The 27,578-nt window shown below is 39.6% G+C and overlaps 2 protein-coding genes and 10 non-coding genes across 15 annotated transcripts in view; 3 read left to right on the top strand and 9 right to left on the bottom strand.

The window, feature by feature from the left end:
* The window catches only part of LOC117536066, a 3,520-nt gene extending 6 nt beyond the window's left edge, over positions 1–3,514 (bottom strand). The window contains exons 1-10 of the mRNA XM_034200803.1: positions 2,953–3,514; positions 2,364–2,721; positions 2,120–2,255; positions 1,737–2,029; positions 1,405–1,615; positions 1,136–1,252; positions 921–1,048; positions 608–817; positions 291–508; positions 1–207 (exon numbers count right to left, since the gene is read on the bottom strand). The exon at positions 1–207 is cut by the window's left edge and continues 6 nt beyond it. Of these exons, the coding sequence (XP_034056694.1) occupies positions 355–508; positions 608–817; positions 921–1,048; positions 1,136–1,252; positions 1,405–1,615; positions 1,737–2,029; positions 2,120–2,255; positions 2,364–2,721; positions 2,953–3,514 (2,169 nt within the window). The 3' untranslated portion in view covers positions 1–207; positions 291–354. The remainder of the gene's footprint in view (positions 208–290; positions 509–607; positions 818–920; positions 1,049–1,135; positions 1,253–1,404; positions 1,616–1,736; positions 2,030–2,119; positions 2,256–2,363; positions 2,722–2,952) is intronic.
* A 2,994-nt stretch (positions 3,515–6,508) lies between these two features.
* Positions 6,509–6,602, bottom strand: trnai-uau. Its single transcript has 2 exons — positions 6,565–6,602; positions 6,509–6,544 (listed from the first exon to the last, which is right to left on the bottom strand). It is a non-coding gene; the product is annotated as a tRNA-Ile (tRNA).
* An 832-nt stretch (positions 6,603–7,434) lies between these two features.
* trnat-agu lies at positions 7,435–7,506 on the bottom strand. Its single transcript has one exon. It is a non-coding gene; the product is annotated as a tRNA-Thr (tRNA).
* Positions 7,507–7,862: 356 nt separating this feature from the next.
* Positions 7,863–7,935, bottom strand: trnat-ugu. The gene has a single exon. It is a non-coding gene; the product is annotated as a tRNA-Thr (tRNA).
* A 281-nt stretch (positions 7,936–8,216) lies between these two features.
* Positions 8,217–8,288, bottom strand: trnat-ugu. Its single transcript has one exon. It is a non-coding gene; the product is annotated as a tRNA-Thr (tRNA).
* Positions 8,289–8,546: 258 nt separating this feature from the next.
* trnat-cgu lies at positions 8,547–8,618 on the bottom strand. Its single transcript has one exon. It is a non-coding gene; the product is annotated as a tRNA-Thr (tRNA).
* A 633-nt stretch (positions 8,619–9,251) lies between these two features.
* On the bottom strand, positions 9,252–9,345 carry trnai-uau. The gene is made up of 2 exons: positions 9,308–9,345; positions 9,252–9,287 (listed from the first exon to the last, which is right to left on the bottom strand). It is a non-coding gene; the product is annotated as a tRNA-Ile (tRNA).
* Positions 9,346–9,749: 404 nt separating this feature from the next.
* trnat-agu lies at positions 9,750–9,821 on the bottom strand. Its single transcript has one exon. It is a non-coding gene; the product is annotated as a tRNA-Thr (tRNA).
* A 552-nt stretch (positions 9,822–10,373) lies between these two features.
* trnai-uau lies at positions 10,374–10,467 on the bottom strand. The gene is made up of 2 exons: positions 10,430–10,467; positions 10,374–10,409 (listed from the first exon to the last, which is right to left on the bottom strand). It is a non-coding gene; the product is annotated as a tRNA-Ile (tRNA).
* A 2,009-nt stretch (positions 10,468–12,476) lies between these two features.
* Positions 12,477–12,570, top strand: trnai-uau. The gene is made up of 2 exons: positions 12,477–12,514; positions 12,535–12,570. It is a non-coding gene; the product is annotated as a tRNA-Ile (tRNA).
* A 1,106-nt stretch (positions 12,571–13,676) lies between these two features.
* On the top strand, positions 13,677–13,770 carry trnai-uau. Its single transcript has 2 exons — positions 13,677–13,714; positions 13,735–13,770. It is a non-coding gene; the product is annotated as a tRNA-Ile (tRNA).
* A 5,308-nt stretch (positions 13,771–19,078) lies between these two features.
* zgc:163057 (uncharacterized protein LOC563335 homolog) lies at positions 19,079–27,140 on the top strand. 4 transcript variants are annotated; one of them, XR_004567494.1, is made up of 6 exons: positions 19,079–19,411; positions 20,651–20,855; positions 22,044–22,187; positions 24,094–24,228; positions 26,172–26,207; positions 26,925–27,140. XR_004567494.1 is itself a non-coding variant. In XM_034200809.1 (3 exons), the coding sequence occupies exons 1-3, from the start codon at positions 19,320–19,322 to the stop codon at positions 22,170–22,172; spliced, it is 426 nt and encodes a 141-aa protein (XP_034056700.1). In that variant the 5' UTR covers positions 19,080–19,319; the 3' UTR covers positions 22,173–22,241. The 4 variants fall into 4 exon arrangements, 1 of the variants encoding a protein (XP_034056700.1); XR_004567495.1 differs by having other exon boundaries at positions 26,169–26,207; XR_004567493.1 differs by lacking the exon at positions 26,172–26,207.
* The last annotated feature ends 438 nt before the right edge of the window (positions 27,141–27,578 follow it).

Raw genomic sequence — 27,578 nt, 5'->3', positions numbered from 1 at the left:
GTCCATCAAAAGATTTGATGGCAAGGCCTTTCCACTTCTGCCGAGAACAACTGTTCAAGATGTTCTTATCACTCGCAATGACGTATTTGAGGGCTGGTGTCCACATGTCCAAAATGTCTTGCGCCTTGGGACAGTTGGACGTCCACCCCTCCTTGCTAATGAGACGTTCTATCTTTCCGCCTGATGGCTTCTGATATGTGTAGTATGCTGAAAGAAAGGATACGATAAATTCAGTCATGAATTTGTGACACTGAATACAATTGCCAACTTTTAATGATTCCAATACTTACACAACAGATGTTCCTGTCGATCGGCATACTGGCATTTTCGCCACTTGTCATAGTATACACGGTTCTAAGAAAACCCTGCTTCGACCCTCTGCTTCTTTGTTGGTGGCTGGCAGTCCCTTGAAACAGGAAATGTCTGTTGAAAGTCAGAGAATTCTTTTCCTGACATGCACGAGCCGGGAGAATCAGTTTCGGTAGGGAGGTAACAATCAGGAGTATAGCTGTGAAATAGAGGAAAATATGATTCAACATATTAGAAATTGGACAACTGACTCATGTCATTGTGATGTGCTATGTCAATGTAAGGTGAAGAAACATACCCAGGCAGGGTGTCCAACAGGACAGCTGTGGCCACTAAAGTTGAAGGCACTGGCATCCTGTAGTGTTTATCTGCCATGTGGTCTGAATGGCACATATAGGCAGCCACATTTTGTTTTTGTGTCTCTGTGAAACTGGTTTCTACCAGAGTCTCAGCGGCCCTTCTGACCTGGACACTTGTGCAACTATCATCGATGCCACAGCTGAAAAAACTAAATGTGACATTAAATGTTAATACGGTGCCTGTTAAAGAAAAGGATTAAATATAAGGAATTGTTAAAACACCTCAGTACATGGCTTTATATTGGTTCATACCTTTCACGGAGTCGCAAAAGGTCAATTGAGCCACTCGTGATCTGTATCCCTCTGGCAGACAAGAAGAAACAGTCGCATTCCCCTCTCACAAACTCAGGGCGAATAAACTCATAGTACCCCTGGTACCACTGTGGGAACAAGGAAGTAAATTACTTGACTGTAATACACTAAACACTTTGCGTAATAATAAAACATTCTGCTGCTTAATAACTTACAGCTTCCTCCTCCAACGTTAAGGCTATTGTTGCAACATGCGTGGCCCCGGTTTTGTGATTCTTGATGCAGATCAGATATCTTCCGTCAGTAAGCTTACGGTTAACCCACTCTGTTACCTGGAAAACAATGACAAATTAAAATGCATTAATGTCTAAAAAACTCAATTAACAATATATAATATACAATATGTCTCTATTTACAGCACTTTTCCCCACGTTTCAAACCCTTAATTCGTAAATGCTGAATTAAATGCTGAATTCCCACTTACAGTCATGCCTTCAACAACTCCTGGTCGCTGAAAGTGGCGCAACATCATCACTGCTTCACAGTAGTAGCGGTACCACGTTTTATCAGTTGGCGAGACCACTATCTTAGAGATAGCCATCCTGTTGTATATGTCCAAGAACCTTTTCTTTCCACTCCGCAAAACCAGGTTGCAGTCACGAACGGTGGGCATGCCTTCCACAATTCGATCGTATCTAAACAAAGAATAAAAAGGAGAAATAGGTTGTTTATAACAGTCAGGATTGTACTAGGAGAAAACATTAAGTACAACACAGAAGGACAATACAGAATGAATCGTAAAGGTAAAACATGTACCTCGTACTGCATACGTTCCCTGAATGTTTCCTTGTAACAGGTTTCCGAATGGTTTTCAAGTAGTCGATGTACTTCTGAATCTTAATCCCGTCTTCATTCATATCGACGCTCCCTTTCAAGTACTGCAGGAACCTGATTATGTTCTTCATGTAATTGAGGATAGTGGCTGCACACAAGCCTGAGTTGTTTAGGGCCCTCATGTAGTCCATGGTCTCTGTTGTCTTGGTCAGGAATTCTAAATTAGGTTCTCCTTCCGGCTGCATATAGCGTAGGAACCGGGACACATTGTCAACCTTTGAAGGAAGTTGAGAAACAATTGTTAGCATCCACATCTTGTAAATAAACTAGACAAACTGAATGTGCTGTGAGTTAATATATCTTACCGCCTGTTGGCAGTTTTGGACCTGTAGGGCGCCAATCAGGTGATTTTTGAAGCCCACAAGAAGCTTGCTTTCCGGTGGGCACTTTTCATACATACCGCCAGCTTGCATTGCTTCTCGCACAGTGCCCGTGGAATACCTTTGAAAATGAAGGACATCATGATTAAAAAAAATCTGACTACAAGTTTACACGTCAATTCATAGGTGATAAACTGTACAACATTTCAAATACATCTGTTGTACTAACCTTCTCCTGGAACTGTCTCTTGTCATCTCGTCAGAAGAGGGTGTTTCACTGGAATCGGTCTCCTCCTCCTCTTGTGGTGAGGAAGAGGCGGTACAAGCGACTGCCGAGGTAGCAAGAGTCGCAGAGTCATCAGTGGGAGCTGAGGTGGCGACTGCTGAGGTGGTAGCAGTCACAGAGTCATCAGTGGGAGCTGAGGTGGCGACTGCTGAGGTGGCAAGAGTCGCAGAGTCATCAGTGGGAGCTGAGGTGGCGACTGCCGAGGTGGCAAGAGTCGCAGAGTCATCAGTGGGAGCTGAGGTGGCGACTGCCGAGGTGGCAAGAGTCGCAGAGTCATCAGTGGGAGCTGAGGTGGCGACTGCTGAGGGGTAGAGTCCACAGAGTCATCAGTGGGAGCTGAGGTGGCGACTGCTGAGGTGGTAGCAGTCACAGAGTCATCAGTGGGAGCTGAGGTGGCGACTGCTGAGGTGGCAAGAGTCGCAGAGTCATCAGTGGGAGCTGAGGTGGCGACTGCTGAGGTGGTAGCAGTCACAGAGTCATCAGTGGGAGCTGAGGTGGCGACTGCTGAGGTGGCAAGAGTCGCAGAGTCAGCAGTGGGGGCTGAGGGTGGCGACTGCCGAGGTGGCAAGAGTCGCAGAGTCATCAGTGGGAGCTGAGGTGGCGACTGCTGAGGTGGTAGCAGTCACAGAGTCATCAGTGGGAGCTGAGGTGGCGACTGCTGAGGTGGCAAGAGTCGCAGAGTCATCAGTGGGAGCTGAGGTGGCGACTGCTGAGGTGGTAGCAGTCACAGAGTCATCAGTGGGAGCTGAGGTGGCGACTGCTGAGGTGGCAAGAGTCGCAGAGTCATCAGTGGGAGCTGAGGTGGCGACTGCCGAGGTGGCAAGAGTCGCAGAGTCATCAGTGGGAGCTGAGGTGGCGACTGCTGAGGTGGTAGCAGTCACAGAGTCATCAGTGGGAGCTGAGGTGGCGACTGCTGAGGTGGCAAGAGTCGCAGAGTCATCAGTGGGAGCTGAGGTGGCGACTGCTGAGGTGGCAAGAGTCGCAGAGTCATCAGTGGGAGCTGAGGTGGCGACTGCTGAGGTGGTAGCAGTCACAGAGTCATCAGTGGGAGCTGAGGTGGCGACTGCTGAGGTGGTAGCAGTCAGCAGAGTCATCAGTGGAGCTGAGGTGGCGACTGCTGAGGTGGCAAGAGTCGCAGAGTCATCAGTGGAGCTGAGGTGGCGACTGCTGAGGTGGTAGCAGTCACAGAGTCATCAGTGGGAGCTGAGGTGGCGACTGCTGAGGTGGCAAGAGTCGCAGAGTCATCAGTGGGAGCTGAGGTGGCGACTGCCGAGGTGGCAAGAGTCGCAGAGTCATCAGTGGGAGCTGAGGTGGCGACTGCTGAGGTGGTAGCAGTCACAGAGTCGGAAGTCCCGGGTGCCTCACGTCCACACGCACAGTCCATATCTTCAATAAAAGGCTTGTTCAGGATGAAGTAGCCATTCAGAATGAGATACTTCACCATTGCCATACGGGAGGCATGATCGGGCAGTAACTTTACTAAGGTTTTGTATTCCCAGACCCTTTGTGTCGCGGTCCACACCCTGGTGGACTGCTTTGCAATATCCACCTGAGCCGCTATTTCCACTGCACTGCATCCTTTCATGCACCGATCTTCCAAGTGTCTTTTGATGCTGATAGGTATCTTGCTGCACATCAGACAGTAGATAGCGTTGCGGTTTCTTTGAGGAAACACAAAATGAATAATTAACTTCTTTAAAGGTGGTACCAGCACCTCCAGGGCTTTACATTTGAACATTTGAACCAATAAATGCAAAAGACATGCTGAAAAGCTTTTAAACATTTATTATGAAAAATATATATTTAATAATATAACAAGAAAATATTACATCTTAGCCTTTTGTTGAGGCATCCTCAAAGCAGTTCTCGGTTCAGTTGTTGTTCGGTTGTTGATCAGTTGAGTGAACAGGTTGAAGCTCTGTAACAATGAATAAAAGGAGAAGCTTATATACCTCACCCCAGCCCCGCCCACCTCCCCCCTAGTAATTGATCCGCCCCTGAGGGGGATGGAGATTCAAAGTGGTCTATAATATTGACACAAATCAATAACATGAATAGAAGCATCTAAAAACTTTTCAAACAAAATAATCACATGTAGAAAGACATTTAAAAACGTGTAATATGTCTGATAAGTCTTTTTAAATTTTAATTTAGAAGATGTACTGAATTAAAAATGAAATTGTTGTTCTTAGTCTGACAAAGTCAACATAAAAGCTGGATTAAATATTGAATTCTCAGTGTGAGTATTCAAAGTGGAAGTTGAAAAAAAACATAGAAATGAAACAGAAACACATTTCAAAAAGACACTTTAAAACATTAAAATGCATATAACTATCAATTCCAATGAATACTTTGTTACATTTGTGTGTGTTGTTACTCTGGAATAACAGGTTTGACGAGGCCAGTCATATCATCTCACGATGCAAATGCAATTTCTGAAACAAAAGGTCTGAAGTGGACAGTCGTTTGGTAGGGGACATATTTGCATGTGTAAGAGAGAGACACTGATTTAGTTGTAGAACATGTTCAACTTAAACCATGTTCATCTACTAATTAAGTCAAAAAACTAATATACGCAGACTGTCTGTGAAGGTTGAGATTTCGGGTAAACAAACACATGTGTTAGTTATTGCAAGATGTCAACGCACATTAATGTGTGTTCAAAACAAGTCTTTACAGCTTTATTTTAGCAAAACAAGCAACATGTAATGTAATGTAATATGACAAACATGATATGATATAATATGAATATATTGTGGAGTTGGTTTAACCTGACTTTCTGTGTGTTTATTGTCTCACAAACACTGTCGTTTAGTCAACGTTTCAATAACATCTCTGTGCCTACAGCTCAGTGTGACTGTGATATCTCCTCTCCTCACACACCAGTGTGGGGGGTGGGACAACTCAGGATACTGAGATGACAGAGGAGAGTAGCTGAACAGATATTTTAGTAGTTTAATATAATATTCCTCTGCACTGTTGTTTATACATGGTTAGGTACAGCAAATAATATGTTCATTTGAACCATTAGGAAGGAGAAGAAACATATAACTATCAATTCCAATGAATACTTTGTAACCTTCACTTTGATTGTGTGTCTTGTTACTCTGTGATTAAAATAATACATATATTAATCTAATATCCTGTTGCAGGCATCAAGCCTTTAAGTATATCAAGTACTTTTCAATATTGTGGAAATTGTTTAACCTGACTTTCTGTCTGTTTATGGCTTTAGTCAAACTTTCTCTCTGTGTGACTTTCATTCTCTTTGTCTTTTTCAAACACACAGACATGCACACATCCTCCCATCCCCCTCTCAGGTCAGGGTGTGAATTGTGGGTGGGGGTCAATTAACTCTCTGAGAGAGTCAAAGACAATGGAAGTCACACCCATGCAAATATCCTCCAATCCCCCTCTCAGGTAAGGGTGTGTGTTGTGGGGGGTTTGGAGTTGTAGGTCTCAGGTATGGATGTGTAGCATCACTCAGTGGTCGGTCAATAATGAGATGAAACACAGCTGTTTGTTTGTAGCCTTTATTTAGACAGGTGAAGCCCCTTGAGATCAAAAGATCTCTTTTTCAAGGGTGACCTGCAGCACATTAGTTACACATGTAACATACAAACAACAGAACAACAATAAGGATGACATAAAACAAAACATGTAATGTAATATGATGAACATGATATTATATAATATGAATATATTGTGGAGTTGGTTTAACCTGACTTTCTGTGTGTTTATTGTCTCACAAACACTGTCAACGTTTCAATAACAGATATTTTAGTAGTTTAATATATATAATATTCCTCTGCACTGTTGCTTATACATGGTATTGGGAGTTGGAGCGCCTCTCAATAGTTTACTTTTCATTCCCTCTGCTGAATTCTTTTTTTGTAACCAAAGCAAACCAAAGCCATATGACCATATTTACCGTGTGTCCAATGCATATGGCTTCTGTCACATTCATCAATATTTGGCCTGTGAGATTTAATGAATGACTCAATGAGCACCGAAAAATACTTTCCGTCTGCTTCATTCCAAGTAGTGTAACCCAGATAATATCCTTTGAATGCAGGTTAAAACTTCTCTGCTCCAGGTGAGGCTTGAACTCACAACCTCGGCATCACTCTGCAGGCTACTGTCTTATAAGTACCGCGCGCTGACCGATTGCGCCACTGGAGCACAAAATGTCAATAATATCAAAAACAATAGCCATTACTCTTGAATTTTCTAAATGTATCGGTTATTATAACCAAACACTCTCCTCTGCTCTATTTGTATTACTTGTAGTACTGATACCGTCCACTAGACTCCTAGTTATGTTGCGAGCTGCGTACACAATGTCATCTTAATGTTTAATCTTAATGCACATGCATTTTCCGTGCTTTCCAATAGTTTAAAATAGTTTCATTCCACTGTTAAATAACCTGTTCAACACAAACATGCCACTTGTAAAAATTAAATAACATTTCTGTGAACTGATATTTGTTTAGTGAGCATAGAGGATGTTCCCTGAAAGATTGAAAAATGTCAATGAAGATGTCAGACTTGTGTCAGTATATTTGTTAATAATTACACACAATACACGGAATTTGTGTGTGTGTTCCAAGTATAACTCTGCGGCCCCCTGGTGGCCAGTACATAAATGATGTGGTCCCCACCATCTAAGTAGCCCATCCCTGCTCTAGAGTCTTTCTTTTAGGCTTTAATTCGTCCGTAGAAAGTGAAAACGGTTGCTTTTAGGAACACCCAACCTCTATAAATTATGATTTTCTCAATTACTGTTCCTTATATAGATATTTACCAGTGGGCATCAGATACATCTAGATTTAAAAAATCTAACTTATAAACACAAACTAACCCAAACCATTACTTCTGAGGTGGATAACTGTCAACTTTAAACTATAACCTAAGTCATTTTCAAGTACAAACCTTACCAAACATTTACTATTGAATGTAATTGAACGTGGTAACGACGAGAGCTGTATCTAAATAGATGCTCTATGTAACAAAGAGGCACTGCTGGGAGTAGAACCCAGGATCTCCTGTTTACTAGACAGGCGCTTTACCGCTAAGCCACAGCACCGCTCCTAGAGTTTTCATTTTTATCAGATACTGTGCTCAGTAGTTTCCTTTCATTGTTCACAGGTGCTTTAAAACTTAGCCACAGCGCCCGTTTCTCCATCCACTACCTCCTTATTTTTTAACTTCTAGTGAGTCATTTTATTTCTACAAATGTTTATTCACCCTGTGAAAATGTGCTTTCATAAAATCCCAAACAGAAAACATGTTTAGTTGTCATGTTGCATCGTGTTTGTCCGCTTGTCACAGTCAGGTATTAGATTGGTAATGGCCTAATATAGTTTACGCCCAAACTAAACCAAACCCTTATTTCAGAGGTGGATAACACACCTGATTCAAGAGATAGTTTCCTTAACATAGAGGCACTGCTGGGATTTGAACCCAGGATCTCCTGTTTACAAGACAGGCGCTTTGACCGCTAAGCTACAGCGCCTCCTTCACCACAATTTATGTTGCAAGAAGACAGTGGGATAGCAGATTGAAAAAGTACTAGATCAAAAACACTCAGCTTTGCAACAGTTTTTTTGCTAAAAGGAAATTTATTTGACTCTTTTTTAAACCCTATCCATCCTCACAATGAGTTTGGGTGAGTAACTCTGAATATAAACGTAACTTTGTTTGAAAGAACATTGAAGAGGCCACTTTTGTGGTGGGATGTGAAACTAACTTTGAAACTTTGAACTTTGAAATTTGGAGATAATCTCTGTATCAAAGAAGCACTGCTGGGATTTGAACCCAGGAACTCCTGTTTACAAGAGAGGCGCTTTACCACTAAGCCACAGCGCCTTTTATACAATTACTACCTCCTTACTTTGTAAATTCCATTGTTTCTCTTTATCTCTACACATGTTCTTTCGGGCTGTTAAATATTGTATTCATAAAGTCCCAAAATAACAATATTTTGAGCTGTAATGTTGCATCCTGTCACGGTCAAGTATTAGATGGGGAATGCACTAATATATAGTTTTACGCCCAAAATAAACCAAACCCCTAATTTGGAGGTGGATAACACACTTAATCCAAGAGATATTTTCTGTAACAAAGAGGCACTGCTGGGATTTGGACCCAGGATCTCCTGTTTACGAGACAGGCGCTTTATCACTAAGCCACAGCGCCTATCTTACCTGTGCACCAACACCTGGTCTGCCTCATGTGGAAGCCCCTCTTTACTTTCTCACCTGCTGAGCCCAGAATCAAATGTTTCTGTGTGCACAAACTACAGGTGAACAGCAAACACCAGTCTGATGTTGGTGACAGTACGACTATCTAGGACAAAGTTAAAGGTGGGGTAGGTAAGTTTGAGAAACCGGCTTGAGAAACACTTTTTGTTATATTCCATGGAATGCTCTTAACATCCCGATAGCAATGAATATCTTAAGTTCTTTGACAAAAAATCCATAAAAAAATTAATCGGTGGAAGCCGTAGTACTGTAAAAAGCACGACCAATCATTTTAGCCGGCCCGGCTAAAATAACTGGATGGCCGACCTGCCTGTCAGCCTTCCATCTGTGCACACACTTATCTGGTGCCCTCATTGGTCATGTGCGCGTTCGTGTGTGTTGGAGGAGGGGCTCTGTAAGGAAGTGGCAGATTCGTTCCGGCTGTGTATTTTCAAATTCTAGCGCACTCGAGCTGGTTGCTCCAAAATTACCTACCCCACCTTTAAAGTGGGGGTGCCGAATCTGGCAGCATCAACACCTTTTTAAACTTTCATGTTGCGTGCAGATGACTAGAAAAGCTAAACTTCTCTACTCCAGGTGAGGCTTGAACTCACAACCTCGGCATCACTCTGCAGGCTACTGTCTTATAAGTACCGCGCGCTGACCGATTGCGCCACTGGAGCACAAAATGTCAACAATATCAAAAACAATAGGCATTACCCTTGAATTTTCTAAATGTTTCTGTTATTAGAACCAAACCCTCTCCCATGCTCTAGACTAGAGAGTCTTTCGTTTAGGCTTTAATTTGTCACTAGAAAGTGAAATGGGTGCTTTTAGGAACACCCAACCTCTATAAATTATGATTTTCTCAAATACCGTTCTTTATATAGATATCTACCAGTGGGCATCAGATAAATCTAGATTAACAAAATCTAGTTTATACACACAAATGAATCCAAACCATTAATTCAGAGGTGGATAACAGTCAACTTTAAACCATAATCTAAGCCTTTTTGAAGCACAAACTATACCAAACATTTACTGTTCCATGAGAGGTTTATCTTAAAAGATGCTCTCTGTAACAAAGAGGCACTGCTGGGATTTGGACCCAGGATCTCCTGTTTACTAGACAGGCGCTTTACCGCTAAGCTACAGTGCCTACTTTGCAAATGTTTTTTGTTAAAAGGAAGTTGATTTTACTCACTTTTTAAAGCCTGCAGATCCACACAATGAGTTTAGGTGAGTAACTCTGAATATAAAGAGACTTTGTTTGAAAGAACGATCCAGAGTGCACTTTTACCTGCGCAATGTTGGATGTGATTGTGTGGAGATGTGAAACTAACCTTTTTTGGTCGATATTGTAAATTGCATTCAGTGCTGATATTCTCTGTATCAAAGAGGCACTGCTGGGATTTGAACCCGCGATCTACGAGACAGGCGCTTTACCTCTAAGCCACAGCGCCTATCTTACCTGTGCACCAACACCTGGTCTGCCTCATGTGGAAGCCCCTCTTTACTTTCTCACCTGCTGAGAGAACCTCAAATGTTTCTGTCTGCACAAACTACAGGTGAACAGCAAACACCAGTCTGATTTTGGTGACAGTACGACTATCTAGGACAAAGTTAAAGTGGGGGTGCCAAATCCGGCAGCACCAACACCTTTTTAAAACGTTCATGTTGCGTGCAGATGACTAGAAAAGCTAAACTTCTCTGCTCCAGGTGAGGCTTGAACTCACAACCTCGGCATCACTCTGCAGGTTACTGTCTTATAAGTACCGTGCGCTGACCGATTGCGCCACTGGAGCCCACTTACATAGTAATTATATTATACACACACAAGGTAATATTCACATTGATTCCACCTGTTTGAGATAAATCAATCATACATTTAGACAGGAGATATTGGTCAACATAAGGAAGTTTTAAAAGTTACAGCTTATTGATTTGGTTTATTTCATTGAGTGTGACATTTTACGTCTTATTTTTCATTTTCCAGTTAGAGACCTTGTGATCAATAGCATTTCCAATGTTTATATTAGTTCTAGGGTCACTGGTTGTTTGTCTAAAAACATCATCACCATTTTCTATTTTATGGAATTGAGCAAAACAAATGTGTAGGAACCGATACAGACGGACCAGTTTGACCACATTTGGTGAGTTTTTCTACACAGTGGTTGCTCTGGTATGCAGAGACTCTAATCTCATCAACAGTAAGTAAGCAAAAGAGTGAAACAGCGCCCATTACTGGTGAGGAAGAGATGAAACCTCCTGCTACTATCACAACAACACAGACAGAGCAACAGCAATGCCTTCTGTCCAAGGCAAGTCTAGAGCAGTGGTTCCCAAACGGTGTGCCGTGAGGCAAGTCCGGGTGTGCCGTGGGATTTTGTGACAACCATACCTTATTATTGCAATATACAACTACACAAAAATAATATTTTTTTTATTTACTATATCAGTACTTTGTAGGTTTATATGTACGTAATCTGCGCGACTTGTGCGTCCACATCTCCACGTGCAGTGATGCATAAACATGGCTGAGTCAGCGATAACTTTCGAGGGGTGGAGGTATGCCCATTACTTTGAGTTCGTCCGAAGAATAGACAGGAATGTGACGGTGAGGTGCAAACTGTGTCCAGGCCAGAAGCTGTTATCCACTGCTGCAAACACCACGTCAAACCTCAACAAGCACCTGCAAAGAACACATGCTAAGGTGAAGCTACCGCACACGCTATTTGTTGTTTGTTGATATCACGTAGTCTGTTCTTCTTCTCTGTCTTCCGGTTGTTGCCTGTTTTGAATGACAAATACACACTACCGCCGCCTGCTGGTAAGGATAGTTATTGCCACTCACGCATGCGCAGTTCGTACGTGCTCGGCGAGTAAAGTAACGAGTAAAGTAACGAGTTACTTTATATAGATAGTAACAAAGTAGTGTAATATATTACTTTTTTAAAAGTAATATGTAATATATTAAAACAAATTAGTAACGACCCCATCTCTGGAGTTGGCGTTCTCTAGTCTGATTTACATGAAGAACAACAGGAGGTCACGGCTCTCTGTTGAACAGGACTTGCGAGTGGCCCTCTCCTCAGTGCCACCAAGGATTAAAAAATGCTGCGCGCCCCGACAGGCACATGTTTCTCACTAATTTGTAAGTCGGCAAAATATTTACAATAGCACATGTTTCAATGCTGATTGCTGAAATGTTACATTTATAATTTGTAGTTCAGGACCACAGTGCAGCTTCCTTGCATTGACAGTTCTATGTGCTGAATTTCTGCTGAGTTTCCTTTGCCTCATTTTTAATGTTGTGACCTGTCTGGTTTAAATGAGTGTGTTGCTGCTTTGATGAAGCCTAATTTGATAAAGTTTCAAATTCATTTCTGAAATATTTCGTTAATAAATATTTCATGAGTAATATAGTTGTCTTTGTCACATTTTATTTGGCATTAGTAAATAATTATGCACATTTACAGATATTTTACATGATATGAGTGATAACACGTGTTATAAGGGCTATTTTGCACAATAGGTGTGCCTTGAGATTTTTACTTGTCCTTTGGTGTGCCTTGGGCACAAAAAGTTTGGGAACCACTGGTCTAGAGTATGTCATTTCCTCTTGATATAAAGTTTAAAACGCAGTCATGTTTTTGGTTTGTCAGTCACAGCTAAAAAGAAAAATAAGAGGAAAGCATTGTTTAAGAGATCATTAACAAAATGCTTTCATATGCCACCCTATTAGGTTAATTCACATTATTAAACTGACAGACTTTCTGTGTGGGATTATTTGACAGTGATAGGCTATTTACAAGCTCCAGTGGCGCAATCGGTCAGCGTGCGGTACTTATAAGACAGTAACCTGCAGAGTGATGCTGAGGTTGTGAGTTCAAGCCTCACCTGGAGCACAGAAGTTTTAATAGTGAGGTGAACTGACAACACACACAACCTCTGTTAGTCTGGAACTCTTAAAAAGGCCCTGTGATGTTTCAGACAGAGGGTGAAAAGAGGTGCTGCAGCATGAGAAAAATAAAGAGATTTTTTAACATTAAAGCATGTCACAGTGGAGACACAAAGTCCAAAAATGAACCTGAAAATGAGCAGAATAGGGCTCTTTAAAGTGTCGATCATGCTATATTGGACAAATATATTGTAGGGCCATACCTATACAAAACATGTCTGTGAAGTGTTTTGCTTAAAATACCAAACAGATCACCCATGCCATGCCTCATACTGCTCATACCCCTCTTTTGCAGCCCTGTTAGGGAAACGCAGATGTTGGGTCCTTAGCTTGAAAATAAATTTGGGGTGAAGTGTCTTGCCCAGGGATATAACGACATGCTGACTGCAGTGGGGTTTGAACCTGTGCTACCCTGATCCATATACCAACACATTAGTCCACTGTGCCACAGCCTCCATTGCCACCTTTGACCCTATTTACTTGTTTAAAGAATTCTACCGGAGATAAAGTTAAATTCTGCTGTGATAAAACGCCATCCTGTTCTAAACCACATCAAGGATTATTTCTGAAACAGTATGGAGCACAAATGCTTTTTCTCTTGCGGGTTTATCACAAGGTGAGTTATTTTTTTATGTCCTGCTTTTTAAACACATGTGCTCTCCAGTACAGGTTAGCTCTGAGTGTTAGCGAGGCTTGCTAATGTAAACAAAGACGAGATTACGTCCAAAACACGTCAGGCATTGTTTCTGATAGCAACTTTCTGTGGGTCCGTCGCCGATTTGACGTCAGATCGGCAGCAAATCTGTATCCGCTCGTTGTAGCCCTGTTTTTAAAAGATTTGGGTACGGAAGAAAAGAGAAAGGGTTTTATTTTCTGACGCTGCGTGAGTTCCCTGACACACCGGGGACACATATTTATGTATAAAAGACATCAAAAAGTGCGCTTTGCATGATAGGTCCCCTTTAAGGTATTTTGTTCTTCACATGGAAGTCCACGCAACAGATACATTGATTATATACAAGACTAATAATTTGGTGTATGTCACTTTTTTGTGCTCCAGTGGCGCAATCGGTCAGCGCGCGGTACTTATAAGACAGTAACCTGCAGAGTGATGCCGAGGTTGTGAGTTCAAGCCTCCCCTGGAGCAGAGAGGTTTTAACCTGCAGATATAACTGTGTAATTCATAACAGAAGTTGAGATGGACAATTGTGATACCTGTCAGAAATTCAAATAGTTATCAACCAACAACATGTTAGTATCTTTATAATACATATAAGTTAACAACATAGAATAGAACATATATTCTGTACTTTCTAAGAAAAACATGTCTCCTGCTTATCAATGCTTTCCTCTTGATGTACCCGCCTACCACATTGAAAAAGAAAGCATGACTTTGCATTTTTGTTACACAGCGAGAGGCACTGAGAGCCCCCTTATTATGCTGAGTCAGCCCTCATCCACTGGGTTACAGCTGACACCCAAAGTCTGACAATGTTTAAAAAATAAAACATATATGTTTTTAATTAAACACTGCATTTGTTGTGGATGTGTAATAGATGTTATATGTTTTTAAATAGTCTTCTAAGTGTCCATAACTCATACAATCATCCATTTATATCAGATATTATCATCAATCATTGTAAACGTTGGACAATATGTTTATCTGTGCACCAGAAAATCTAACCTAAACTGTACAAGCACCATTACTGGTATGAAACCTCATATGATCAGAGATGGCAAAAGTACACACATCCTTTCCTCAAGTAGAAGTACAGATACTCGTGTTTAAAAATACTCTGGTAAAAGTAGAAGTACTGACTAAACTTCTGTACTCAAGTAAAAGTAAAGAAGTATGGGCTTTGAAATGTACTTCAGTAAAAATTACCCATAACTAGCAGCTGTTTTATAGAGTACCTTATATTAATAGAACAATAATGTCATTGTTAGCTAATGAATGTTTCCATGCTGAACAACGGCAACATGACAACGTTTCCATTGGTCCCTCTTCTTTAGAGAAGACCAGGAAATGATGGATACACGGATCGTGTTCAAATCAATAGGCACGCAATGACTCTAAAGAATAATGATCACGCATCAAACACACATTCAGACTAAAGGAACCAGCTGTTTGGAAAATGAGAGAAGTAGAAAGTACAGGTGTTTGTGTTCAACATGTAAGAAGTAGAAAGTACAGGTATTTGTGTTCAACATGTGAGAAGTAGAAAGTACAGGTATTTGTGTTCAACATGTAAGAAGTAGAAAGTACAGGTGTTTGTGTTCAACATGTAAGAAGTAGAAAGTACAGGTATTTGTGTTCAACATGTAAGAAGTAGAAAGTACAGGTATTTGAGTTCAACATGTAAGAAGTAGAAAGTACAGGTGTTTGAGTTCAACATGTAAGAAGTAGAAAGTACAGGTATTTGTGTTCAACATGTAAGAAGTAGAAAGTACAGGTATTTGAGTTCAACATGTGAGAAGTAGAAAGTACAGGTATTTGGGTTCAACATGTAAGAAGTAGAAAGTACAGGTATTTGTGTTCAACATGTGAGAAGTAGAAAGTACAGGTATTTGGGTTCAACATGTAAGAAGTAGAAAGTACAGGTATTTGAGTTCAACATGTAAGAAGTAGAAAGTACAGGTATTTGAGTTCAACATGTAAGAAGTAGAAAGTACAGGTATTTGTGTTCAACATGTGAGAAGTAGAAAGTACAGGTATTTGGGTTCAACATGTAAGAAGTAGAAAGTACAGGTATTTGGGTTCAACATGTAAGAAGTAGAAAGTACAGGTATTTGAGTTCAACATGTAAGAAGTAGAAAGTACAGGTATTTGTGTTCAACATGTGAGAAGTAGAAAGTACAGGTATTTGAGTTCAACATGTAAGAAGTAGAAAGTACAGGTATTTGTGTTCAACATGTGAGAAGTAGAAAGTACAGGTATTTGGGTTCAACATGTAAGAAGTAGAAAGTACAGGTATTTGGGTTCAACATGTAAGAAGTAGAAAGTACAGGTATTTGAGTTCAATATGTAAGAAGTAGAAAGTACAGGTATTTGAGTTCAACATGTAAGAAGTAGAAAGTACAGGTATTTGGGTTCAAAATGTAAGAAGTAGAAAGTACAGGTATTTGGGTTCAACATGTAAGAAGTAGAAAGTACAGGTATTTGTGTTCAACATGTAAGAAGTAGAAAGTACAGGTATTTGAGTTCAACATGTAAGAAGTAGAAAGTACAGGTATTTGTGTTCAAAGTGTAAGAAGTAGAAAGTACAGGTATTTGGGTTCAACATGTAAGAAGTAGAAAGTACAGGTATTTGTGTTCAACATGTAAGAAGTAGAAAGTACAGGTATTTGGGTTCAACATGTAAGAAGTAGAAAGTACAGGTATTTGTGTTCAACATGTAAGAAGTAGAAAGTACAGGTATTTGGGTTCAAAATGTAAGAAGTAGAAAGTACAGGTATTTGGGTTCAAACATGTAAGAAGTAGAAAGTACAGGTATTTGTGTTCAACATGTAAGAAGTAGAAAGTACAGGTATTTGGGTTCAAAATGTAAGAAGTAGAAAGTACAGGTATTTGGGTTCAACATGTAAGAAGTAGAAAGTACAGGTATTTGGGTTCAACATGTAAGAAGTAGAAAGTACAGGTATTTGTGTTCAACATGTAAGAAGTAGAAAGTACAGGTATTTGGGTTCAACATGTAAGAAGTAGAAAGTACAGGTATTTGTGTTCAACATGTAAGAAGTAGAAAGTACAGGTATTTGTGTTCAACATGTAAGAAGTAGAAAGTACAGGTATTTGGGTTCAACATGTAAGAAGTAGAAAGTACAGGTATTTGTGTTCAACATGTAAGAAGTAGAAAGTACAGGTATTTGGGTTCAACATGTAAGAAGTAGAAAGTACAGGTATTTGTGTTCAACATGTAAGAAGTAGAAAGTACAGGTATTTGTGTTCAAAATGTAAGAAGTAGAAAGTACAGGTATTTGGGTTCAACATGTAAGAAGTAGAAAGTACAGGTATTTGGGTTCAAAATGTAAGAAGTAGAAAGTACAGGTATTTGGGTTCAACATGTAAGAAGTAGAAAGTACAGGTATTTGGGTTCAACATGTAAGAAGTAGAAAGTACAGGTATTTGTGTTCAACATGTAAGAAGTAGAAAGTTCAGGTATTTGTGTTCAACATGTGAGAAGTAGAAAGTACAGGTATTTGTGTTCAACATGTAAGAAGTAGAAAGTTCAGGTATTTGTGTTCAAAATGTAAGAAGTCAAAGTCAAAAGTCGTCAGAAAATAAGTAGTGTAGTAAAGTACTGAAACCAGAAACATGTTCTTAAGTTCAGTAACAAAGTATTTTACTCCACTACTTCCCACCTCTGCTTATGAGCGTTAAAGCGAGAATGCTGCATGTATGTAGGAGGGGAAGGGGGTCATGCAAGGTCCCCATTTTAACTGCTGAGCTATCTGGAAGTGATATGGCGACTTCGCTGGCACTGACTACTTTCTCTTTCAAAAACACCCCATCTTATCTCCTGCCTTATTGCCCAGACGACCTCAGATGACTTTCTGCCCGTGAAAAACACCATTTGTGGTTTCTGCAGCTGCTTGAAATGCAAACAATCAATGTAACTGTCCAAAAAAAGTTATATATATTCATAACCAGAGCTGATCGAATGAACTTTTCTGTTGATATAGTTGAGCATTTGTCTTTTTAAATCATGTCTTCAAACTTGTTTATTTGTATTAATTCCAGTACTGTAAAAGCTTTTAGATTGTAAGGTATTATATTTAGTCTTTGAATAGTCCAAGTGCAACAATTTTCCATGCTGAATCAATATTGGGGAACATTGGGTAACAGCCCTGGATCCACAAAAACCCAAAAGGCTCCTAAAGCCTTTACTCAAAGCTTCACTATGTGGCATTTAGTATGTGATAATCTGATTAAACTCTAACCGTGTTGGGAAATATTTGGCAGATTTATTGATATTTAAAACGGATAAATCCTGTCACCAACATATTGACCCTGTCTGCTTTATGGATCTTGGGCATGAAGGTTTCTCTTCAAATGTGCAATAAAAGACAAATGCTGTGCTATAGCAGATATAACGGGAGGCGGGAGGTGTGTGGTACAGTGGGTTGTGCGTTGGTGTTCGGATCAGGGGAGCACAGGTTCAAACCCCACTGCAGTCAGCATGTCGTTGTGTCCCTGAGATACTTCACACCAAATTGCTCCTGTGGGGATTGGCCACAGGATTGAGTATGTGAGTCGCTTTGGATAAAAGCGTCTTAACAAGTGACTTAATGTAATGTAAGCTGCAGTATATGATGCAGGCGGGCCTCATGCTCCCTGGACCAGCAGATAACAGCTAAACGGCTCCTGACTCACATTTAATATGTTAATGTCTTGTCAATTGGTGCAATAAGACACTTTAAAAGGGGTGACAATACAAGGAAAATAATTGTAATACACTGGTAAAGGAGGGGATTTGGGCTATCTCCATAACATGTCTTGTTTCAGTGGAAAGGAAAAGCATCCACAAATCACATTCAGGTGCTTCATTTACTAACTTTTTCAATATGCATATGATTAATCTTAAATTAACCAAATGTGAGGAATAGATAATGCCTCATTTGCAAAATTGTAATTTCTTGTAATACAAAAATTGCCTCAATGCAAACAAACAATCAACGGGGAAAGTTTCATAGTGATATCTTTTAGTTCTACATTTTGACCCTACTTACTTATTTACCCTATTTACCCTATTTACTCTCCCTTTAAGAAATATAGAAAGACATGTTGGAAGTTGGCCAACAGGAAGCCATTTGCTCTCCATTGGGAAACAATTGACTTATTATTATTATTCAGTTTCACTTTCATAATTAAAAGGAAGCCACTCTAGAGAAGATACAGCAGCTAAACATGTTTTAATCCCCTTAACCTGTTAAACCCTGAGCCTGTTTTTCAGGTCTCAGGCTCGAAAATGACATGCCCAGAACAAATGACCATATCTTCACTTCTAAAAGGGGTAAATTAATAATCTTTTTTCTCAAAGCAAGGTTACATATGTGAGTTGGATGTAGAAGTGTCAGAATCAATATAGATGTTTTTATTTTAAAGTAAATTCAGATTGAACACAGTAAAAAACTGTAAATTATAGTGTCCGTCCAAAAAATAAAACATTACTTGTAGTGAAAACCACCCTTGAATGATGGGATGCTAGACTAAAAGCTTTAGGAATCCAAACTATAACATATAATAAGTACCCTGTATCAAGATTGATGCAAAACAAGTGAAATTTGACCTTTTTAGAGAGATTTAGCAAAACAAAACCACTTCTGGGGTCATTTGGGTGGATTAGCTGCCACACTAATGTTATGGTAGAAAATCCCCAGAGTGACGCATGTGGAGCAGCTGATAGCGCAGAGCAGTCCCCACCCTGCCTGTCTGCACTGATAACACGGAGCAGAGGATCAACACAAATAGTCACCATCACTCTTCAGCTTTAACCACAGAAAGATTTGTTTACTTTTACTCTCTATCCGGTTCTGCGTTTCTTCCCGTAACGTCGTTAAATTGGCGACACAATGGTTGATTAACACCTTTTACGCACACCATTGTTGCACGTTTATTAAATCCGAAGTGCTCTGCTGCAAAGTCATTGTACTTTCAGCTACAGTGAATATTTGTAAAGTTCAATGCAATAGGCTGCGATGCTGTCAAATAAAGAGAAAATGCTCATTGTAGAAATATGGGAAAGTCTGACTCCTGTGGCTGAGGAAATTGGAGCAGATGCGCTTCTCAGGTAGGTTAACACTTCGAAATATAATCTGCGTGTGAAATTAATGGAAATACATGTCATTGTATCAGCTGAGTAGTAAAATAATTGTTAGCTAACGTGGAAAACTGGACCCCTCCTCCACATAGGTCTGGTGTGTGTTCATGAATGTAAAGGCTTCCTCAAAATGTTTTATCCATTTTGTAAAACATAACAGTACGTTTGCCTTTACAATAGCCATGCCTATAATGCCAATGTCTATAATACATTATAAACATACTTGGGTACAAGGTGTTATAATCTGCTCAAAGCCCTGCATGCTTATAGTTCAAAGCATTCATTAATATTCAAATATACAAATAAGTTATTCATAAATGTTCATAATGCTTCATAACAATATAAAGTATTATTATATTAACTTATAAGGGTAAGTGCCTATGATCATTATTTTAACTGCTGGTCACTCATATCATTAGTAGTGTTTTAAAAGCTGGCAAGAAATAATCCCAGTTCCATATTCAGTGATTTAAAAAATATTCTTGATGTACAGCAAGAGGTAAATTATATGAATTGTTTTGCCTAAAAGATTGTGTGTAGTATGTAAACATCTGACATTTCCACATGAAAACGTCAGAAAACGACTAGTCCTTTATTTTTTGTTGAGTTCTTCCTCAACTCAACAAAGGTTATCAAAGGTTTTCCATTTATTTTAAACCAAGAGAAACCTGTAAAACCTTTGAATCAAAACTCATGGTATGTTCCATTCGGTCAGCGGATATGGCGTCATATCCCCTTTGAGCAATGGTCAGGTTGTATTGTCTGTCAGAAGCTGTCATTCATTTACTTTCTTCCAGTTTTAAGTAATACTTCAACAAAACACTGTTTTCAATCTTGCTTGTTTTTTAATCATTTGTTTTATCCTGATAAAGGTTTTTAGTCAGGATGTCTGGATCTTAAGTAACCTAACATCACGCTGAGAAAACGTGGGATTTGCGGGACTTCTAACAACTTGGTCAACAACCTGAAACTGCTCTATTTCATTGTTTTTCATTATTTATAAATTACTAACTCAATTTTTTCCGGAGAGCATTTAACGAATTATTGAACAAAGAAGTAATCCTTGGAGATGCAAACTTTAATGACGTCAATGGACCCAACCAAAATCTCAATGTTGCTATTGTTTTGATTCAGAGACCCCTAGTGGTAGAAAAGGTGCCTACAACGTGAAATATTGTAATACCACTAACATTCCCAATCCCTCCTCAGGATGTTTGCCTGTTTCCCGGGAAGCAAGACCTACTTCTCCCACCTGGACATCAGCCGTGGCTCGCCCCACCTGCTCTCTCACGGGAAGAAGATCGTTCTGGCTCTCGCAGAGGGATCCAAAGACATCAGCCAGCTGATCGTCACCCTCACTCCTCTGCAGATCATGCACGCCTACCAGCTCCGGATAGACCCCACCAACTTCAAGGTACCTGTGTGTTAGAAAAATATCACTCCTCACCGGCTTAAGCTTCAATAATCAGGATCCATGTATTTATGATCCTCTCAATAATGGAAGTAGTCATCACATATAGAGCATTTGGTCCAACTAGTTCCTGAACAGTGTCCTTCACATGCTGATATACAAGAGAGGGAGTTACACAGTCACAAGATGGAGGAATACCTGTTTAAAGCAGTATTCAATGTTTAGTTCAGATTAGCTAAGGCCTGCGTAAGCAATAAACATGACAGTCATATGTCTATCTCCATAGAGGCTGAATCATCATGTTAATCGTTTGAACATAGCTATCATATGTTCAACACAGTGTCTCATGAGCTTCTTCTAGGTAATCATACATCCTGTCATGTACAGCTACAGTTGGGATACCTTTGTTATCATGTGCTACTCTGATGTTGAAGGAGTACATTCACTATTTTCCCAACAGAGTGCTATTAATCAATTATACTGAGAATAATGAATGGTTCTTTATTTAATTAACAGTTGCTTATTAACAGTGATGGAGGAAATATTCAGAGCCTCAGCATAAGTACATTTAGTACTGGTTTTCAAAACATTTAACTGTGGAAGTACAATCAGGAAAATGTACTTCATGTAAAATGCAATTGTAGTCAGTACGAAAGGGTTAGGTTAGGGTTAGAGTTAGGGTTATGTTAACCCTAACCTAACTGATATATTTTATTTATTATATCACTATAATATAACTACGCATGCACTAGTGTGAAAGCAAGATATAGCTTTGGATTTCTTTAGTTGGTGGAGATATCTTTTTAACATTTGGTACAGGACTGCAGCTAATGATTGTTTTTATAGATGATTACGCTATATATCATTTTTGCTCTGCTAAATCAATAGTTTAGTTTGTAAATATTCAAAGAATTGTGGTTAATACTGTCACATTTAGCTCGGAGCCCAACGTAACAACAACAAAAAGTCCAAACTAAAACATTTTCCGTACATATCAGACTACAATTCTTTGCCTCGTTACTCCTGTGCTTGAAAATGGGAAGTGCTTAAGTATTTTCAATATAGTTTATATTTATACTCTGAACAAACTTCTCTTCTATTGATATCTAAACATGTTGCCTTGATTGTTTCTTGATTGATTTGGCCCAACTAGATTGTTTCATGACTAACAAGCCTCTCCCTTGTCTTCAGCTCTTGTCCCACTGTATGCTCGTCGCCCTGTCCTGTCTCATGCGCGATGACTTCACAGCGGTTGCACACGCAGCGATGGACAAGTACCTGTCAGCTTTCGCAGCCGTGCTCGCCGAGAAATACAGATGAGACCCAGGCCCAGTCGTGTGTTTGTAGTAGCCTATATATAAAAAACATTTATGATGTTGTATGATGTGATATATGTATATATGTGTAGCTGTTTCAATGCAATATTTTATCATTTCATATCATTTCAAACCTTTATTTAGACAGATAAATCCCATTGAGATCATTGATCTCTTTTTCAAGGGAGACCTGCTCAAGTAGTTCCACATGAAATATAAAAACATAAATAGAACAACAAAAGGACATACAGCATCATTTACATAATTATCCACATAAACAGGTACCTATAGCTTACGATTGAGTAGCATCCAACCGAGCTTTAAAAACATTTAGTGGCACCAGATTGTTCAGTTTCCATTTAATTTTCAGACTATTCCAAGACAGAGGAGCTGCGCATCTAAAAGCTGTCTTCCCTAAGACAGTCCTAGCAGTTGGCACATTTAATAAAACTACAGCATTCGATCTCAGGCAGTAGCCACTTACAATTTTCCGTGAGATCAGGGAGCAGATGTAGGATGGAAGTTTCCCTAACATGGCTTTGTATATAAAAATGTACCAGTGACTGAGCCTCCGTACAGTTAGTGAAGGCAAACCAGCCCTTGCATACAGGGTACAGTGATGGGTTAATGCTTTACAGTTTGTCACAAATCTTAGCGCGCTGTGATACGCAGCATCTAACTTGACCAGGCAATTAGCAGGTGCATTCATATACATCAGATCACCATAGTCCAACACAGGTAAAAAGGTCACAGTGACTAGCCTTTTCCTGGCCTCAAGCGAGAAACAGGACTTGTTCCTGTAGAAGAAACCTAGCCTAACCCTCAGCTTTTTAAGCAGGTTATTGACATGAAGTTTAAAAGTGAGACAATCATCACGCCAGATACCAAGGTATTTGTAACAGGTAACCACTTCAAGTTGTATTCCTTGCGTAGTTACAATATCTAGAACAGGCTCTGGTGTCTTTTTAGCTTTAGAAAAGAGCATTACCTTGGTTTTCTCAACATTTAAAAGAAGCTTTAGTTCAGAGAGCTGAGTCTGAATAATGTTAAAAACATCCTGTAATTTAACACCAGCCTCCATAATGGAGGGACCTGCACAGTACATCACGGTATCATCTGCATAAAAACGATAATAATACAAATGTGCAATTAAAATGGTCCCTGTTCTGTTGTATGACGATATAAAGTTCACGCACCAAAAAGTTGTTTTGAGTTATTATTTTACGTACACACAACATATATGTGTAATCCAACTAAAAATAATTGTAAATATTTGTTGCATCTCTTCATACTATACTAGCTTGAATGGAAGCCAATGGTGATCTGAAACAAAATGAATTCATGCATTTACAATATTATTTAGAAAACTATAAATTGACATATACTTGAACTTAAAACGTGTAAGTTATACCACAGTCCAGCATACAAGACAGTACCAGAATAGCAGCACACATTTACTGTATACTACAACAGCACCACCATTATAATAAAATGCTATCCAAACATTTAGTAGCAGATACAAAAGTCCACTGATTACAAAAATATTAAAACAATTAACTGATTTCAAGTCTATTTCGACTCCAGTCCAGTGGGTGGCGGTAATGCGTTGATTAGTCTGGCTAGTACCGATAATAAATACAACGAAGAAGAAGCCACAACAAGTTTTTAAAAAAACGGAGTAAAAGCATCGAAAACATTGTTCAAAAGTGCATTTTTCACGTATTTCTACATACACGTACGACATAAAATAGAAACTATATATCATAATTGTCTAAAAAAGGCTAATATATCGTTGTTTTGGTGTTTAGGTGAACCTTTCCAAGTTTTAGTGGCATCAACGGTAGCTTGTTCTTTTTAATGTAGCCATGTTAGTCGTTTGTTTAACATGGTGCTATAATGATATGTACTTTTCCGGGTTGTAAAAGCTCCACAGATAAGCATTTCTTTACCGAAAGACCGTGTGCTTCCCCTCTTCGGATGTTCACCAACTTCACCCGGACCCAGGTGGGCTCTACTGTCTTCACCTGACCGAAGATGGGCCTCCTACGGTCGGCTCACCGGTGAGTGCTTTTAATTTTTGGTGGTGTCGCTAAGGTAGCATTAATTTGTTGGTGTGAAAAGAAGAAGCAATGGTTGGTGTTCTACATCTTTTATGATTAGACTGCTACACCGCACTACTTTCTCAATATTGCCGCCAATCTAACCTGTTAAAGGTCCCATGTCATGGCCATTTCTACTGATCATAGTTCCATTGTTGAGGTCTACTAGAATAGATTTATATTGTGCAATTTTCCAAGCTCACATTGGTTTCTCATTTAGCATCTCTGTGTATTCACTCTCTGTCCTAAACGGCTTGTTGGAGCTCCTGCCCCTCCCTGTGAGCCCAGTGTGCTCTGATTGGTCGGGACGTTGCGAGGCTCATTGCTGCAAGGAGCGGACAGGTTTCCGGGTCGGTGATACAGCGAGACAGCGCGAAACTCATCCTGAGCACACAGAAACACTCACAGCTGAAGTAAAAATCATAAGTGTGGCTTGATATTGAGTAAGAAAAAGGTTTATAACGCTGTGAGAATGGGTCTGCGGAGAGCATTTCTCCGCCATCCCAACTCGTCTATTACCAGCGTTCAAGGAGCTCTATGCAAGTCAATGGGACTCCCTGTTAGTTAGCCAAGGGATCCTGGTGTGTGATGTGCTCCGCGGATTGGTCCATTTGGGCCAATCCAGTCATTTGTTGTTGATTTGGGAGTTCACACGTCACAGAACCCAGGAAGTAAACAATGGAAATGAGAAATCTCCAACGAGGCGTTCTGGGGCAGCATAGACAGGTATTTTCTGTGTTAGACTTGTACTCGCTACAGGGTGTACTTTGAGGGTTTGTGACTCTGCAGACCGTTTACATGCAGACAAACCTTCATAACACACAAGAGGACGGGTAATAACCAGAAAAGCATGACATGGGCCCTTTAATGTTAAAGTAATACATTTAAGTCCATTTTAAACTCTTGGTATTATATCTAAATCAGGGATGCCCAACCAGTCGATCGCGGGGAGATTCCCAGTCGATCGCGAGATGTGTCTAAAAATAGAACAACAATATTCTGTTTTATCGTTAATGTCCTGTAACATAATCTTCCTGTGCCAGAATAATGCACTTGAACGCATCAAAGCTTTGTGATTGGCCGGCGTGACCCCATATGTCGGGGCGTGGCTGGTGAGCAGTGGGCAGTGTGCACTGCACTAGTTCGCTAACGTTGTCCGTGTCAACACAGTAGTGACAGTCCGCACACACACAAGACCGCAATTATGGCAGAAGCAAAACATATATAATTCTCACTCCGAGTGGGAGGATGATTATTTTTGTATCTATTCCAATTTAAAGTCCATCTGTCTCTCATCTGCAATGCGAGCGTAGCTTTATCGAAGAAGGGTAATTTAGGAGCGGCATTTCAAAACAGTGCACAAACGCTACGAGACGGAATTCTGCCCTACGCTCCCAAAAGGGGAGGGGCCTGAAAGGACAGCTAAATGCACAGCAGTCCATTTTCACCAGGGCCAACAACAAGAGCAAGGCTGCTACCGGAGCATCTTATCGTGTCAGTCACGTTCTTGAGAAACACATGAAGTTTTTCAAAGATGGCGAAGTTGTGAAAGAAGCATTCCTGGAGGCTGCCGACGAGCTTTTTGGGGACAGTAAAAATAACAGTAGCATTTCAACAGGTTTTTGATATAATAAAAACTCAAGTTAGATACCGTTATTAATCAGCTGTAAGTTTTAGTTTGTTTGAACGTATTCATTATAATTATTGTACACAATGGTATAAGAATGCAAACATTAAGATCTGTTCTGTTTAAATTGATGATAGTCTATTATCAATTCAGGTTAAGAAACTAGTGTTGCTTGCATCCTATTTTAAAGGCATTTCTTTTTATACTCTAATAAAATGCAACAAAAAAAGGGTTTGATTCTATTAATTTTGTCTTTTTTATTGCACTTTTGCAGCAGATTCCTGTGCAGCTTCAGATCTGAGTCGTCTTATTAGTAAGCCTCATTTATACTTTTGTAGCAACACTATTTTTAAATAATGGCAAAGAAAGGGTTCAGAGTCTTTTCTTTTCTTCCTGTGTCATATGTGGCAGCACTGTTCAATGTTTCTTGAAAACATTACCCACTGTAGTGACGTGTGAATAAACTCCAACTCTGTATCAACAACACTGTTGTGTAACTTCAGTTAAATACTTGTGTGTGTGTAGATTAGAAAGAGGTAAGATAAAGGATCTGCAGTATTTTATGAAGTATTCATCGTAGAAAGGTCAGTTTTATACAAGTAGAAGTGTGTATTTACCTGGTAGTAGGCTGTCAGTAATGGCTACGCCTCTCTATTTGGACTGGTAGATCTCGGCAGACTGGCAACTTTAAAAGTAGCTCTCGGTTCAAAAAGGTTGGGCACCCCTGATCCAAATGATATGTTTTAAACAGATCTGGAAACGTGGGACCTTAAGGATTGTGTAAACAAATTTAAAGGAATCACGTCTCAGTCATGAGTATTAAGAAATACTCAAAACTGGACCCTCTGTGTGAGCTACCTACAGTTACTGTATGTATTTACCATAGTTTGCCGTACTAATTGATGTAGTTGCATTACTGTGGACAGGTAGTAAAACATATTAGTAGGAATATGTCTACCTTGTTACATTGTACTGGAAGAGTTTCCAGATTGAATATTAAATATATTATTTATTCCACTTTCATTTACAGGACTTCATATTTTCTTTTATATTAACATGAAGAGCTGAACAACTAATCCATTGTACTTCCATTTGAAAAAATATTTACTGTTTCAATTATAATAAAGTGTTTAACCGAAAATCTCTAAGGCTCATTTTAATTGATAATACTTTCAATGAATGTTTAATACTGTAATGCCTGATCTGTCTGTGGTGCTGAAATAAACGTGTTAAACATTCAAACCTTTTCTTTGGTGGTGATACAATTACTAACATTTAACACAGTAGAACATATCCTCCTGTGTTCTGGTTTCTGTGGGGGCAGTGGCTCTGGGTTGAACTGAGGTCTCCTGATCATCCTGAGGCACTGGCGGGTTGTAGCCTCTTATCTGCTTTCAAGTAAAGCCATAGCTTGTGATAGGAGTACCGCGGAATAACAAGACAGAAATGCAGCTCTTATAACACCAATAAGCTTTACAACGTTGTATTGTATTGCATTATTGGATGGGAGCCACTAAATTATCATTTCTGAATATGTTTTGATTTATTTTTTAACTAAATGTCTGATAATACACACATAATAAAAAAAATCTAGGTTAATCTTGCTGGCTTCTTCTATGTTTCCTACCCTGGTTTTCAGGTGTTAAAAAAATCCCATAAATTCTAAGTGACATTGTTAATGGTG

This window comes from Gymnodraco acuticeps, unplaced genomic scaffold, assembly GCF_902827175.1.
Source record: "Gymnodraco acuticeps unplaced genomic scaffold, fGymAcu1.1, whole genome shotgun sequence".
Lineage (NCBI taxonomy): Eukaryota > Metazoa > Chordata > Actinopteri > Perciformes > Bathydraconidae > Gymnodraco > Gymnodraco acuticeps.
Note: the sequence above shows the minus strand (reverse complement) of the source record. Positions and strands in the feature narration are given on the sequence as shown.